The 13,354-nt window shown below is 43.2% G+C and overlaps 1 protein-coding gene across 1 annotated transcript in view; it reads left to right on the top strand.

Annotated features, from left to right (window-relative positions):
• The first annotated feature begins 900 nt into the window (after positions 1-900).
• The window catches only part of NMT2 (N-myristoyltransferase 2), a 36,496-nt gene continuing 24,042 nt past the window's right edge, over positions 901-13,354 (top strand). The window contains exons 1-2 of the mRNA XM_042801988.1: positions 901-1,199; positions 9,072-9,207. Of these exons, the coding sequence (XP_042657922.1) occupies positions 1,090-1,199; positions 9,072-9,207 (246 nt within the window). The 5' untranslated portion in view covers positions 901-1,089. The remainder of the gene's footprint in view (positions 1,200-9,071; positions 9,208-13,354) is intronic.

The raw sequence follows: 13,354 nt of genomic DNA, 5'->3' as shown, positions 1-13,354 counted from the left end.
CCCAGGGCTGGTGCTCAATACACATAGGTTCAGAGTTGGACTGTGAGGGTACAGATGAAGGGACATCTAGCTGTCTTCTGCTTGGTCAGTGAGATCTTTTACTTGACATGTCACCTACAGTATCTGATAGAGCAAAACATGACACTGCCTTAAATCAAAACTAGGAGAAAGTAATCCAAATCACCGCCTTAAATCAAAATCGGAGAAAGCAGTATCTTCCTCACATTAGACGACTTTCAAGAGGGCAGTGGAGTTAAGGAGAAATTACAACTGATGCATTCTGTTCTTATGTTTTAATGTGATGTTTGGCAGCACTGCAAAACCAAGCACTCAGAAATTCTGAATCTCATCCAGAGATCTTGATATGACCCTGGAAGTCACGAGCATTCAAATTATTAACACAAGTTTATCTTTATTTGTTTTCCTGCGTTCAAATCATTACCATTCAACTCCAGTTTTTCTAGCATGCAGCATGTGAAGATACAAAAGGCTCCGGGAAACCCAAGTGCTGCGAGGGTCGGTGGCCCCGGCCGTGCAGGGGGACGGCGACGGCGGCCTCAGCAGCGTCTTCCAGCGGCAACTTTGGCGTCGAAGTCCTCATGGTGCGAGAAGGAAACGCGGGCAAAACGCGCTCCGATGCTGCCGAGGCCCGGCAGCTACCGCCCCACCGAGCGGGCTCCCGCCCGCTCACAGGCCCCGACCCCACGGCGCGGGTGGGCCACCGCCGGGCCCGCGCCTCGGGCCGCCCCCGGCGGCGGGGGCCGCAACGCCCGTGGGAGGGACGGGTCGCGGGTTGGATGTCGGCTACGAGGAGGCGAGACGGGGGCCGGGCCCAGGCGCGGCACCGCCCGGGTGTGAGGGGCAGGGCGGGGGGGGGGCAGGGCAGGGTGCCGAGCCCCCGCGGCGCGGCCCCGCCCCGGTCCCCCGCGGGGCGGCAGGGAGCGGCCGGGCAGCCCCGGCGGCCTCCGCCTCCTCCGCCAGCACGGGGGAGGACAGCAGCTAGAGGGAGCTCCTCCGGACTGCATCTGCCCGTGCGCCCCGGTTCCTTTCATAGGCTCCCCCGCCCCCTCCCTCCCTCCTTCCCCCGTGATGGCGGAGGACAGCGAGTCTGCGGCCAGCCAGCAGAGCCTGGAGCTGGATGACCAGGACACCTGCGGCATAGACGGCGACAATGAGGAGGAGGCCGAGCACGCCAAGGGGTAGGGGCGCGGTGCGGGCGGGCGCGCAGGCACAGCGCCGGGAGGCAGCCCCCGTGTCTGCCGCCGCGGCAGCGGGAGGGCTGGAGGTGCCTCCGCGGCCGCTGCTCGAGGCGGGCAGGGCCGGGCCGGGTTCCCCTCGCCGCCCGGAGCGGGCCCCGCGGCTGGGCGGGCGGCGGAGGAGAGGGGGTGCGAGGCGCGCTCCTGTCAGCCGGCGGGCGGCCTGCACGGCGCGGTGCGGCCCGGTGCTCCGTCGCGGCGCCTGCGCCTGTGCCGCCCGCGGCCGAGGGGCCCTCGCCGGCGGCACCCCGCGCCCTCCTCCCGGGCCGCCTTCCGCCGCAGCTGGTGGCGTGCGGGCGTGGAAGGACCCGGCAGCCCCGCTGCGCCGCCCGGCTCGGGTCCCCTCGCCCCTCCGGGGCGGCCTCCGCTGAAGGCGGGGAGGGAGGGGGGTCGGGCCCCCGGCCTGAGGTGAGAGGGGCGGCGAGGTTGGCGCTTCCCGCCGGATGCCGGCCTTAAAAGGGAGGGGAAATCTTGTTTCGTTGTCTGTGCTTTCTCAGGATCTGGGGGTTTTACTTGTGTTTTTTGGCCGCGAGGAAGCCCCCCCGCAGTGGGTGACGGCGCTCTGGGGAAGTGCCCCCGAGCTCCCGTACTCGTTTCGGTTGTTTCCAGGTGAGCGGCTCCCTCGGGGAGCACTCCTATACCGCCGGCCCCCCCACCTACCTGGGGACCTGTCCGGGCATCGTCTCTGTCAGTCTGTCCTGCAGACACTTCTCCTCAACGTCACCTATTGTCCAAGAGGAAACATTACCTCTAAATCCACACGCTGTGGAGAGTAGAGCGCGTGTTTTGCCAAGGCATTAGCCGGAGCAAACGCTGTTGTTCTGGTTGTAGTTCTTTCTCCGCTGATCTTGGCGTCTTAAATCTTCCCACGCTGCGGATCAGGCGCTGCCTCGGGTTGCTCGAGGAGCTGACGGGAGAGGCAGCCGGCATAAATGCAGCCCCTTGCACCCGAGTGTTGGGCTGCGTGTGGCGTGGCTCCGTCCGGGAACGAGGTGCCGAGGGTCTGGCTTGCTCCGCAGTTGGGGGCTTTGGGGACAGGGAAGTGGGAGGAACGTGTTTTGAAAATCGACTTCATTTAAATTTACTTTTTTGAGGGGTTAGAAAATGGGATTGCAGAGAAAACACTTTGTTGTCGCAACTAGGAGTGGCTGGAGTAACCTGAAATAGAAATTGGTTAATCTGTACACTGCTACACAAGTACCTTCCTCATGAATTTCTGATTCATCTGGTTGAGAGCATTCCTGTAGGTGATTGATGTTTGAGGATGTACGTGGTTTGTCGTCTCCTGCCCCTAAGATTTGCTTGGCAACAGGCAGGTCTGCATTTTAAATGTAAGAGATCCTAAAAGATTTAGGAGGACTGACTTGTCTAAAAAGCAGGAAAGGAGAAAACTTCAGTGCTTGCTCTGTCAGTGAATTCATGGCATGCACACTAAAATATTTGTGTCAAAAATAATTATAATATTATAAATCCAGGATATTAAAAAGGGACTAAATAGCATTTCATTATCTCGGGACTTTTGTTACATTTCTTTGCGTAAATATGCCACAGTTGATGATTCCCAAGTATGTAAAAGTAACGCTGCTACGAACAGGGAATGATTATTTATTGCTCTTCGTAGTAGCTAATCTGACATGCCGGGTGAGATTGTTTGATAGGTGGGAGATGCCTCTCTAGAGTTCATTTGTACCTTACTCCTACTCCAGTTTCCTCTTGTTTGTGTGCACGACCGAGCTGTCGCTGCCCTCTGCAGCATAGCTAGGCTTGTGGCTACACGCTCGGGCTGCTGTGGCAGCAAGTGCAGAAGCAGCGTGTAAGAAGCAGCCAGGGAACAAAGAATTACACTTTGGTGTGTTCTGAATCGCAGCTCACTGCTCTACTCCAGCTTGGGTCTCACTGAGCTCTGAGGGACAGCTGCTGCGGCTGTGGGCTGTATGCTGTTCTCCCCAAAATTTGTTTTTGTTGAATATCCTAAATGTATTTTAATGAGTATTTCAAAGAACCCACTTTACTCAACTTTGAATAAGAAAGTGAATGCTTCCAAGTAATATGAAGTTTAATTAAATTAGTGGTACATCATTCCATTATAAAAAGCCTCTAAGTGTCAGTTTTCTGTCACGTTTCTGATGTGTGAAGTCTAATATTGATTTCTGAATGACTTTATTTTCCTGTAATCTTTAAGAATCTTGTTTGCTACTGTTTGTCTTCAGGCTGAAATATTCAAGCAAATTCCATCAAATGAAGAAAAAAAATCTTACATTACAGCAAACACAAAGATCTACTTTTGATCTGGGAGATTAACCTATGGTAATAGGAGCCTAATTATTCCCTGTTTTCTCCTTATCACAGTATATTAATTTCTGAGGTAGCTTTAAATCTTGCTTTGAGCTTTTAGACTAGGTTTTATATACCTAAGAAATTTATGAGCAGTTTTACTCCTTGAGGCTCTGTGTCAACTGACTTGATAAATTCTGAGTGGTCTCCATTGCTGCCGATCAGTATTTAATTTCATGCTATTTCAACCCTCACTTTTTTAGAAGGAGGCAGAGTATGTGTTGCTTGTAAGACTGGAGTAGAATTGCTTTGTAAATGAATTTACTTTCAAGCTGTGTCTTGACATTTGAAAATAGGTCTTTATAATACTGACCACAAACCCCCCAAGGTTTGTATATATATATATATATGACTTAGCAAATTTTTTTAAAAATTACAATTTTTTCATGTGCCCGAGCACTGAATGACTGCAGCAGAAAATACCACTTTATAGCTGTCAACAGTGCAAATGTCTTTGTCCTCTGTTTCTGCTCCTGTTTTTTAGATGCAGGATTATGTATGTTGTGTGACTCATTGCTGTTCTTCTGTTCTGTGTCTGCAGCTTGCTTCTGCTAGATGCATTATGCTGTATTTGTTCTGTTTCATAATAAAGTGTTGTTTACAAAATAGTTTTGTCAGTATATATGTAAAAAAAATGTATTTATTGCACCTGAATCCACCCTGCCGGGCCTAGCTTTGTAAGGTCTCTTAGTTAATTCTAAATAGCTCCTTATGCTCAACTGCAGAAAGGCTTTGGGCACAGAACGTTTAGTGAACAGATGAGGAAAAAGTATGACCTTTAAACAACTCCCCCCAACCCTCACAAATTATTTACTTTTAATGGTTTAGTAATATACCCCTTTGATTATTGTTAAATGGAAACTTTACAACCAGCACTACTTTTACATTAAAAAAAAAATATATATATTTTTAAGGTACTGGAGGCAGTGCTCAGTTTTAGCAGGTGAGATTTAAATCTTGGAGTATAACCTTATAGACTTGAAGAGGGAGGCAGAGGAAACACACAAAGCTTTGAGGAATACCTGTTGGGTTGGGTTTTAAGGCATTGCTATTAGGTTTTCGTGCTCAAAAAACTTGCATTTCTAAGCACTGAAATGTATGCAAATACAGTCTTCATCCAGAGAGGTGGTTAGTAGTGGTAGTTTTTTAATAGGTGGAATTTGAAGGACATAAGCACTTCTGGTCAGGACCACCTTATTGTCTTGAAGTAGTGGTAGTCTAATACAGCAATGGAAAAGCCCTTTGTGTCTAAGCCTCTATTTTCTTTATGAACCAAGGACGGACCTAGTATAAATAATACCACTTGGAAATTTTTTGGAGTCTTGCCCATACACATGAAATCTGATTTTTGTGATCAAAAGATCTATATAACGATTTCAGAAATGTAGTTTTGCAACCTCACTTACTCACAGAGAGAGAAAAAAATCCTGTGAAGACAAAAACCCCACACAGGCCTAGGCCTTTGCAGCTTAAAAATAAACATCTGAAGTACATGTTTGGTTTTAAATTTGAGAAATTGCTAACTTAAAATTACCATTCCATGTAATTTAAAACAGATGTTGATATTACAAAAAGCTGTTTCTGCTAAAGTAGAATTTAGTGTCCAAAAAGTCAATTAAAATGGCACTGATGTATATTCAGTGGGAAAGATAAGTCAAAACCAAGGGAAGCCAAAACGGTTTGACCAGCTGAGTAGGGTTACTGTCATATTCTTCCTGATTCTTCCATCTCAGCTTTTCAGTTTCTCACCCTTTGCTACACTCCTCCCCAAATGCAGTGAGGATCCCCAATTTCAGTTTAAAAAAACCAAACCAAAACAAAAAACACATGCAGGGAGAAGGAAAAGTCTCTTTTCACATTTATGCAAAACACCAGATGTGTGTACATAAGTGGAAAGGTATGTGGGTGGGATCATGGGCATGCATTTGTAATTTGCAGACAAAATCATAAAACTGTGGGCCTAAGTGACTGTCTCAGAGTCATATCCATAGCCTGATTTTGTGGCAAGGTTAAATCTTTTTGGGGCAGAATGAGGTCTTTTAACTCTTCTTTTGCCTCAGCTGAATTTTGATTTGCATGTCACTTTTGTGCTGGCCTCACTTATTCATCAGACTGATAAAACTGTCATTGTGGATGCAGTTAAAAATATCTTAGACCACGTCTGCACTTAGGTACACCTCAGCCTAAGTGTGTAGGCGTGCCCTCCTGTCAACAAAGTGCTACTGGTATAAGCGTGTCTCTACTAGACTGACGCAGTCAAATCTTCCTCAAGTCTAACGTTGAATATTTTTTGTGGTGTAACCAGCTGTGGTCTATGTGGTGGGCTGGACTGGGACAGATGCATTGACCTGATGCGTGAAAAGGTTATGTTGGTTATGTTTCCTGACCTGACAGCTAGATGTAGCTTCAACCTGAGTTGCATATCCTTTTCCTGCTTCCCACGTGGGACCTGCGCTCTGAGTTGTGTCACTTTAACGGTAGCAGGGTTGTTCAGCAAAAGAGATTTCATGCTTAAAGGCCAGGTATCGTAGAAGTTGGAAAATTTTATTTTTTATTCCTCCCAAACTTCTAAAAGTGAGATACGTTTCATGGTGTCATCATATAGGTGTATCTGACCAGACAAAGGAGAGCTCGGATCTTAGCACACAAGAATGTTTAATTAAGAGAAAAGCTTTCAATATGAGTCTTTGCTTTTAATCTTGTTACCTTTGCATATCCTTTGTGCTGTCATGTCCAGCATAATTACTACAAGCTGAGCAACAAAATTCCTCCCTTCCCAGGCATTTTTGCTCCCAGTTCTAGAGTGTTTTGTTTCTTTTCAAGGCAGAGTATGAGAAGGACAAGAAATTCTGAGATGTTTTGGTTTTGCTTTTACCCTAATTTGCTTGGTATCTCTGGTTGTAACTTGTGTTGGACAAAGCTGTTTACTCAGTAGAAGTTTCTATGTGCCGCAGGCTGCCAAATCTCTGGGTTGCAGGCGTGCCTAAGTAGTTGAAGGACAAGTGGATCTCTCTTTAAATCCTCTTTTTACATCCTGTGGACTGTAACAGTAAAAAAAGACTGACCTAAGCAGGAGACTATGCATAAATAACTGCTCTGAACGGTCCCTGGGTAACCTGTCAGACAAAGATACCAGTATTTATTTTGTAAGAGGTGGTGTGAAAGCTCCAAACCTGAAGGTCATAAGCCAAGGATTAGGATTTCAGATTTTTTTAAAAATGAGTAGTTTTAAACGCCATGTATAGTTTACAGCAATTCAGTCCTGTCTTCCCTCTTTCCCAGCTAAAAAATATGCATTTCTATATGAAAAAGACCTTGAGCTGGTCAATAAACAAACTAAGATTATGCTGATAAAAGTACAGTTTAACTGGGGATAACATTAGTAAAGCTTGGCAAAGCTTCTTTTTCTCCATATCTGCCAAACTTTTGAGTACAGTTGTTCATTATTTCACCAAACTAAATAAAACATTGAACCTTAGGTAATCCCAGTGAGCAGAATTCCCCTGTGGTGTGATTTGGGCCAGCTTCTGCTGAAAGACAAGAAGACAAGTGAACTTCATCGGTGCGACCTGGGGCTCAGTGCCTGCTGAAGGCGTCTGTTTGAGAATGGTGTTTATTGAGGCTCCTAGTAGATATTCAACAAAAAAGCTTGGGAGTCAGCTCAAGGACACGGTGGCATAATTTGCTGTATATGAGCTATTAAAGGAAAAGGCAAAAGTTTGTGCACAGTTCAAGAAAGTAGAAGAGTACCTCATTAAATGAGTTTTAGCAAACGTGAAATCACTTTCCTCAGTATTTTTATCTCAGTTTTGCTAGAGGTGGTAAAGTTCTAGGTCCTATAAACATTTGGTTTTTTACTCTCATATTTATAACCTCTTCCTAGGCCTCTGGGTCGGTTTTGTGTTTAAATTCTGTACAAAATGTCAGCTTGGTATACAGGCCTTCAAATGGATTTAAATTTGATTATTTTAAACTGAGAGTATCGGAATTGTTAACAGAATCGTCTAGGTGATCAGGCAGTATCTTCATTCTGCAATAGAAAATGTTCTGCCTGCCTCGCTTCTACAACTCCCATCTTTTGTTTCTGCAAACTTCTAGTAAATACTACAAATTCTCTTCTGTCTCGTGTGTTTGGTCTGCTACACTGTTGTCCACCGAGTTAGCATCTCAGAAGGTGTAACTGTGAATGTTAAGGACTTCATAGGGTTGATCTTTCACTGCAGGGTGTCCTACAGAACAGTAATGATCTCATAAAAATGAGTGTTTAGTTGCATGTTTGATTAGTTGCAGGCTTTTGGCCTCCCAGTTGGACATTTGGGCATTTTCTTGCTGATCAGCTCTGACAAGGTATATGGCTGGGCACTGTAATCTTGAAAGTGAGCATGTTACAGTGAATAACATGGCCCTTGCAAACATGTTGATCTTAATAACTTTAGTTAAGTTCTTCTGAGTTCTCCTTCTTTTGGGTTGCCGGTATCATACCTGTTTTTTTTTCCCCTCCAGAATTAAAATAAACAGTTGTTTGTTGCATTGATTTTTTTTTTTTTTTTTTTTTTTTTTTCTTTTCCAGGGAAAAACACCCAAGCCCCCAACCCCCCGCTGTCTTGAGCTCTATTATGTACATGTGATTTTGCTGGGAGATTAACCTCTTGAAAAGGATTTAGTGTTAACTGACTCACTGACTCTTTATTTGCCTTATGTCCAAGAGTTGCCAACACTTCCTACACTTTGCAAATTCTAATCTAATCTTGGTTCTATATCTTGATTTTTTTTGTCAAATCAGAATCTCCTTAAAGAGGAAGGGAGTTTTATTATCAGCAGTCAAAATATGTCAGAATCTGCATATGCAATGTATACTTTGTTGTTTTGTTATTTTGTCTATTAGTTGACCCCATTGTACTTACTGTTTTAAAGGACAAATATCTGGTTAGTTTTGTGTTGTTTCTTACTGAGATGTCAGCAAAACTTTCATCACTACTTAAACCCCAAATTCCCTGAAAACAGAATGTTTTTGTTTGGATTCTTCTCAAATTCAGATGTGCCTGATAGTTGAGCATGAAGGGGAAAAGAATACTGGGCCACTAATAGTTACTGCATTTCCAGGGAGGTTACATTTTTCAGTTCCTGCATTCCTGAGTTCCTCCAAACTCTGTTGAATTTGGTCATTTAATGTTTGTGCATGGTAGTAGCCTGTAGAAGAGCTCTGGCTGTTATATAGTGTCACAATTTGACACTAGTGTGTCAAAATGCCTGCTTGTGCTACTGTCTCAGTATGAAACAAATTTGAAAGCACTTGCAGGAAGTTTTTCTTCAATGCTCTCATTTCCCACCTTCCTTCCTTTCCCTGCCTTTCCTTCGCATTCTAACTGCTGTTAGATTTTTCATATTAAAAGGATGGTTTTCCCATATTTAACTTTTTTAGAGTTTTAAGCTTGGTGGTATTGATTTTTTCTCATTGCACATTCTCTGAATCTCTGGCAGAAGTCCTGGAGGGGATTTGGGAGCGAAGAAGAAGAAAAAGAAGCAAAAGAGAAAAAAGGAGAAACCAAATTCTGGAGGCACCAAATCAGATTCTGCATCTGACTCCCAGGAGATTAAAATTCAACAGCCTTCAAAAGTGAGAGCCTGGTTCTGTTTTAATTTGTGCTTGCTTTTTAATTCAGTTTTAATTTGTGTGTTGCTTTTTGTAAAAGTGAGTTGGTAGTTCTGCCTTAACGTATCAGAATTAAGCAAATGGCTACTGTCCTGAATAGAGACAGAAGCAAGGTAAGACCTGGTGTTTGCAGACTGTGTGAAGTTAGCTGGAGAGTTGTCATCACCACCACAGTGGTATACTCTAAGAAAAGCAGAGGAGGAGGTGTTTCGTTTTTTCCAACAGTTAGAACTCAGGCTAGTGGCAGCTTTGTCACAGGGAATCTTAATCTGCAGTGGTAATGCTTTTAAATAGATTTTGTGTTTGATGGCCTTTAGTTTAGCCACCATCTAACCTGGCTTAGTGCTGTTTCAGTAACTTGTATAACATAATGTTATCTCATGGCAAGCATCAGCGGCAGGAGGGAAGGTGTACCGGCTGTGCTAACTAACCAGAGTCTTATTTGGCAAACAAGCCCCATATCATTTTACATAAAATGCGGTAATCTGTAACATGGAGATCCAGAACAGACTGAAGAAACTTTTTGCCGTCTGAAAGCCCTCTGCTGTAAATAAGAATGCAAAATTACATGAGGGGATGTACAGTCTTTGTGGGCTTGTGATAAAATAGCATTGTCTGTGAGCATGTTGAAGTAGCTATATTCAATTTATCAGATCAGTGTGGAGAAAGTTACACTGTTATATCACTAAGATCAGTCAAGTACACTGAGGCTACAAATTAATTTTAGGGAAAAAAGTTGTGTTCTGGCTCATTAATGTACTGATAGGGTTTTTTTTTTTTGTTGTCCCTTTAGATCTCTCTGCCACTCCTATTGCTTTGAATGGGCACATTTGGCACAGGGGACACTTTAAAATATGTAGAACTTAAGTACTTTCTGATCTTGTATTGATATTGTGTTTCTGTACAGCATGTAGCATGAATTGATAATACAAGATGACTGTTTGCAAGTGATAACCAAGTAACCAAACTCTTTTACAATTGGAGCAAGGTCAATTTTAATATTAACATAAAGGCATAGCTCATTGCTGCAGTATCCTGGGAGTTCCTTTGCTCCCTGCTGACCAAACTTATTGTTCCATATGATGCCTCTAATTACATTAAAAGGAAGCTACTTCACTTTTTTGTTTGTTTTTATGTGTAAGATTTTAGTCCTCAGCACCCTGCAGTCTTGCACACCATTTCTCTGGCATGATGCGTTTTGCAAATGTGGAGGCCTATCGTTGTTCTAAGCTGTGTATTTAGAGTGGTACTCTTTGTGATTATTTTACTGTCACAAGAACTTTAGCCAGTTTGTTAGCAATGTTACAAAATTTTCTCTTTTAGTGGTATAAAAGAAAAGCTCTTATTTTTCTCTCAAGTTCTAGGCAGCTAAACCATTTTACTATTCATATGTGGCTTCTACTTTCTTCTAGTTGCAAATGCATTAGTGTTGGCTGGTTTTTTTCATCTTCTCTGCTGTGTTCCAGGTGTACATGCTGATAAGTAGACCAGTTTCCCTGTCTTGGACAACTTTCCTAGTTAAGATTTTTTGAAAGCATCTTAGACTGCTGATCTGAATCAGTGTGGAGAAGTATATTCATTTTCTCTGCTACTCAAGTGATACTTGGAATTTTATATTCCTTGTGCTATGTGAAATCTGTCATAGAAAAAAGGCTTTTAGCATTTGTTTGCTCTTGGTTGGAAAGAGGTTTACAAAATATTTCAGAGGAAAGTGACATTGTACACTATAGCTCTAAGAGAATATATGCAGGGTCATCAGTTAATACTCAGTGGGTTTTCTGAACTCATTGAAAATGATTTTGAAAAAGGATTTTGAGGCCAGGTCAGTTTGTAAACAGGTGCACCGGTCTGGAGATGAGACAAATGGAACAGGGACTCTCCTTGGCTTCCCCCTCTCTTATTTGTGTTATTGGACTTTTTAAACACTGGCATGAGTGTAACCACAGCACTAAATGCTTGTTAGCATTGTATGCTTACGATGACCTTTAGGACACTTCACTGCTCATCTCACAAGACATTGTTCTCTCCCCATTACAAGTCCCAGTGATGTAGACTGTCCACACTGACACAAATGAAGCTTGCCAGATCTGCAACTTTATCAGTCATTATTGTAGTTAGTCATCAATGATCTACACATCATAGTCACAGAGTAACTTACATTGGAAGGGACCTCTGGAGGTCTTTTGACCGATGTCCTGCTTAGAGCAGATCCAGCTATGTCATGTTGCTCAGGCCTAGATGAGGTTGTTTGGTATCCAAGGATGGAGACTCCACAACCTCTATGGGCAACCTGCTCCAGTGTTTGAGTATGCTTATGGTTAAAAAAATAGTAATTCCTTATATCTAAATAGATTTTGCTGGTTTTCAAGTTGTGACCATTGTTTCTTGTCCTATCGTTATGCTCCTCTGTAAAGACTTGGCTTGGTTTTCTTTGCATCCTCCCATTAGGCAGCGGTAAGATTTATCCTACTCCCTTAATCTTCTCTTCTTAAAACTGAACAAACCAAGGTCTGTCATCTTCTCCTTGTATGTCATGTGCTTCAGCCCCTCAGTCATCTTGGTGGTCCTCCACTGAACTTGTTCCACTATGTCAATGTTTTCCTTGTAATGAGGAACCCAAAACTGTGAGACACGATCTCAGGGGTGTCAGATAAAGGGGAAGGCTTGCTGGTCAGTCTTACTGGTACAACCCAATATGCAGCTGTCCTTCTTTGCTGGCCAGCAAACTGCTGGCTCACGTTCAGCTCTCTGCTCACCAGGACCTCCAAGTTCTTTTCTACAAAGCTGCTTCCCAGCCAGTCCATGCTGGTCTCTGTCATTGCATGCACATTTTCTGTCCCAGATGCAGGACTTTGCATTTGCCTTTGTCAAACTTGAGGAAGTTTCTGCTTCCAGCCTGTCAAAGTATCTGTGAATAGCAGCTCTGCAGTCCAGCATCTCAACCATTCTTCCCAACTAGGTATCAACTGAACTTGCAGAGAAAGCATTCATTGTCATGTCTGGATCATTAAATAGTATTGACCCCTGAGTTCTCAAAATCCTCCCCCTTGTCTTCTTGAAGATGGGTGTGACATTGCCGTTTTTCCGGTCATAAGAAACCTCCACTAATTGCTATAACCTTTCAAATGTGATAGATGCAGTAACATCAGCCAGGTCCCTCAGCACCCTCAAATGCATCCAGTCTGTTTTTAGGGACCTGTGCATGATTAGTGAGCTAAGTGGTCCCTAACTTTCCCTCGTGCTGTGGTTAATGGGAGTCTCACAGACTGTGCTACAAGGCTTAGGGACATCAAAGGTCTGAGGTCAGATCTTGTCACCAAAACTGAGGCAAAAAAATCATTGCAGACCTCAGCCCTGTTGCACAACAGTGCCATTTTGTGCTGTGAGGAGATATTTCCCTAAACTGAAATTAAACAAAATCACTATTTTTTCTAGTTTCTGTGTAGGTTTTTCTTGCTTTCCGTTAAAGGAAAACAAAAATGGTTGAAAGTAAACTTCTTAGCCAGGCTGATCTCTGAACGTTTTGAAGGGAAAGGAGTTTCCTCCCGATGTACCTAGCCATGTTGTATTTAGTACCAGAACATGACTTTTTACTTTATATATGCTAGTAACATCATTTTAGAACCTAATGTATTTTTTTTTAATTATTTTCTGTTTTCTTCTTCTTAATATAGAAAAAACATTACAGTCTTAAATGTAAAAAACAAATTACAGTATGTCAATATTTATGTATGATTTCACAGTGTACTGGTAAGATTTCAGAATTTATCTAGTGTCATTAGAAGTATTTGTATCGGGCCAATGTGTAATAGACAAATTGAGTTTTAGTTGAGAAAAGTAACTTATGTCACTGTAATCCAGATCAAGAAACAGGGTTGACTTTTTTTTTTTCTTTATGCTACAGTGGTGTTGCTCTAAAGTGTGTAAATATGTTAATTTATAACTACTCAGATGGCAGGTATTAAAAGCATGCTCACAGGTAACATTTTTGCAATACTTAATGAAAGAAACTGTGTAATGTTTAGAGAGTACAACTTTTTATTATAAATACAAAATGATGGCCTGCTTGAGCTACAGGCAGGGAGATACACTCCTTTTCTGACTGAGGATA

This window comes from Tyto alba, unplaced genomic scaffold, assembly GCF_018691265.1.
Source record: "Tyto alba isolate M040663 unplaced genomic scaffold, T.alba_DEE_v4.0 Super-Scaffold_38, whole genome shotgun sequence".
NCBI classification, from domain to species: Eukaryota; Metazoa; Chordata; class Aves; order Strigiformes; family Tytonidae; genus Tyto; species Tyto alba.
Note: the sequence above shows the minus strand (reverse complement) of the source record. Positions and strands in the feature narration are given on the sequence as shown.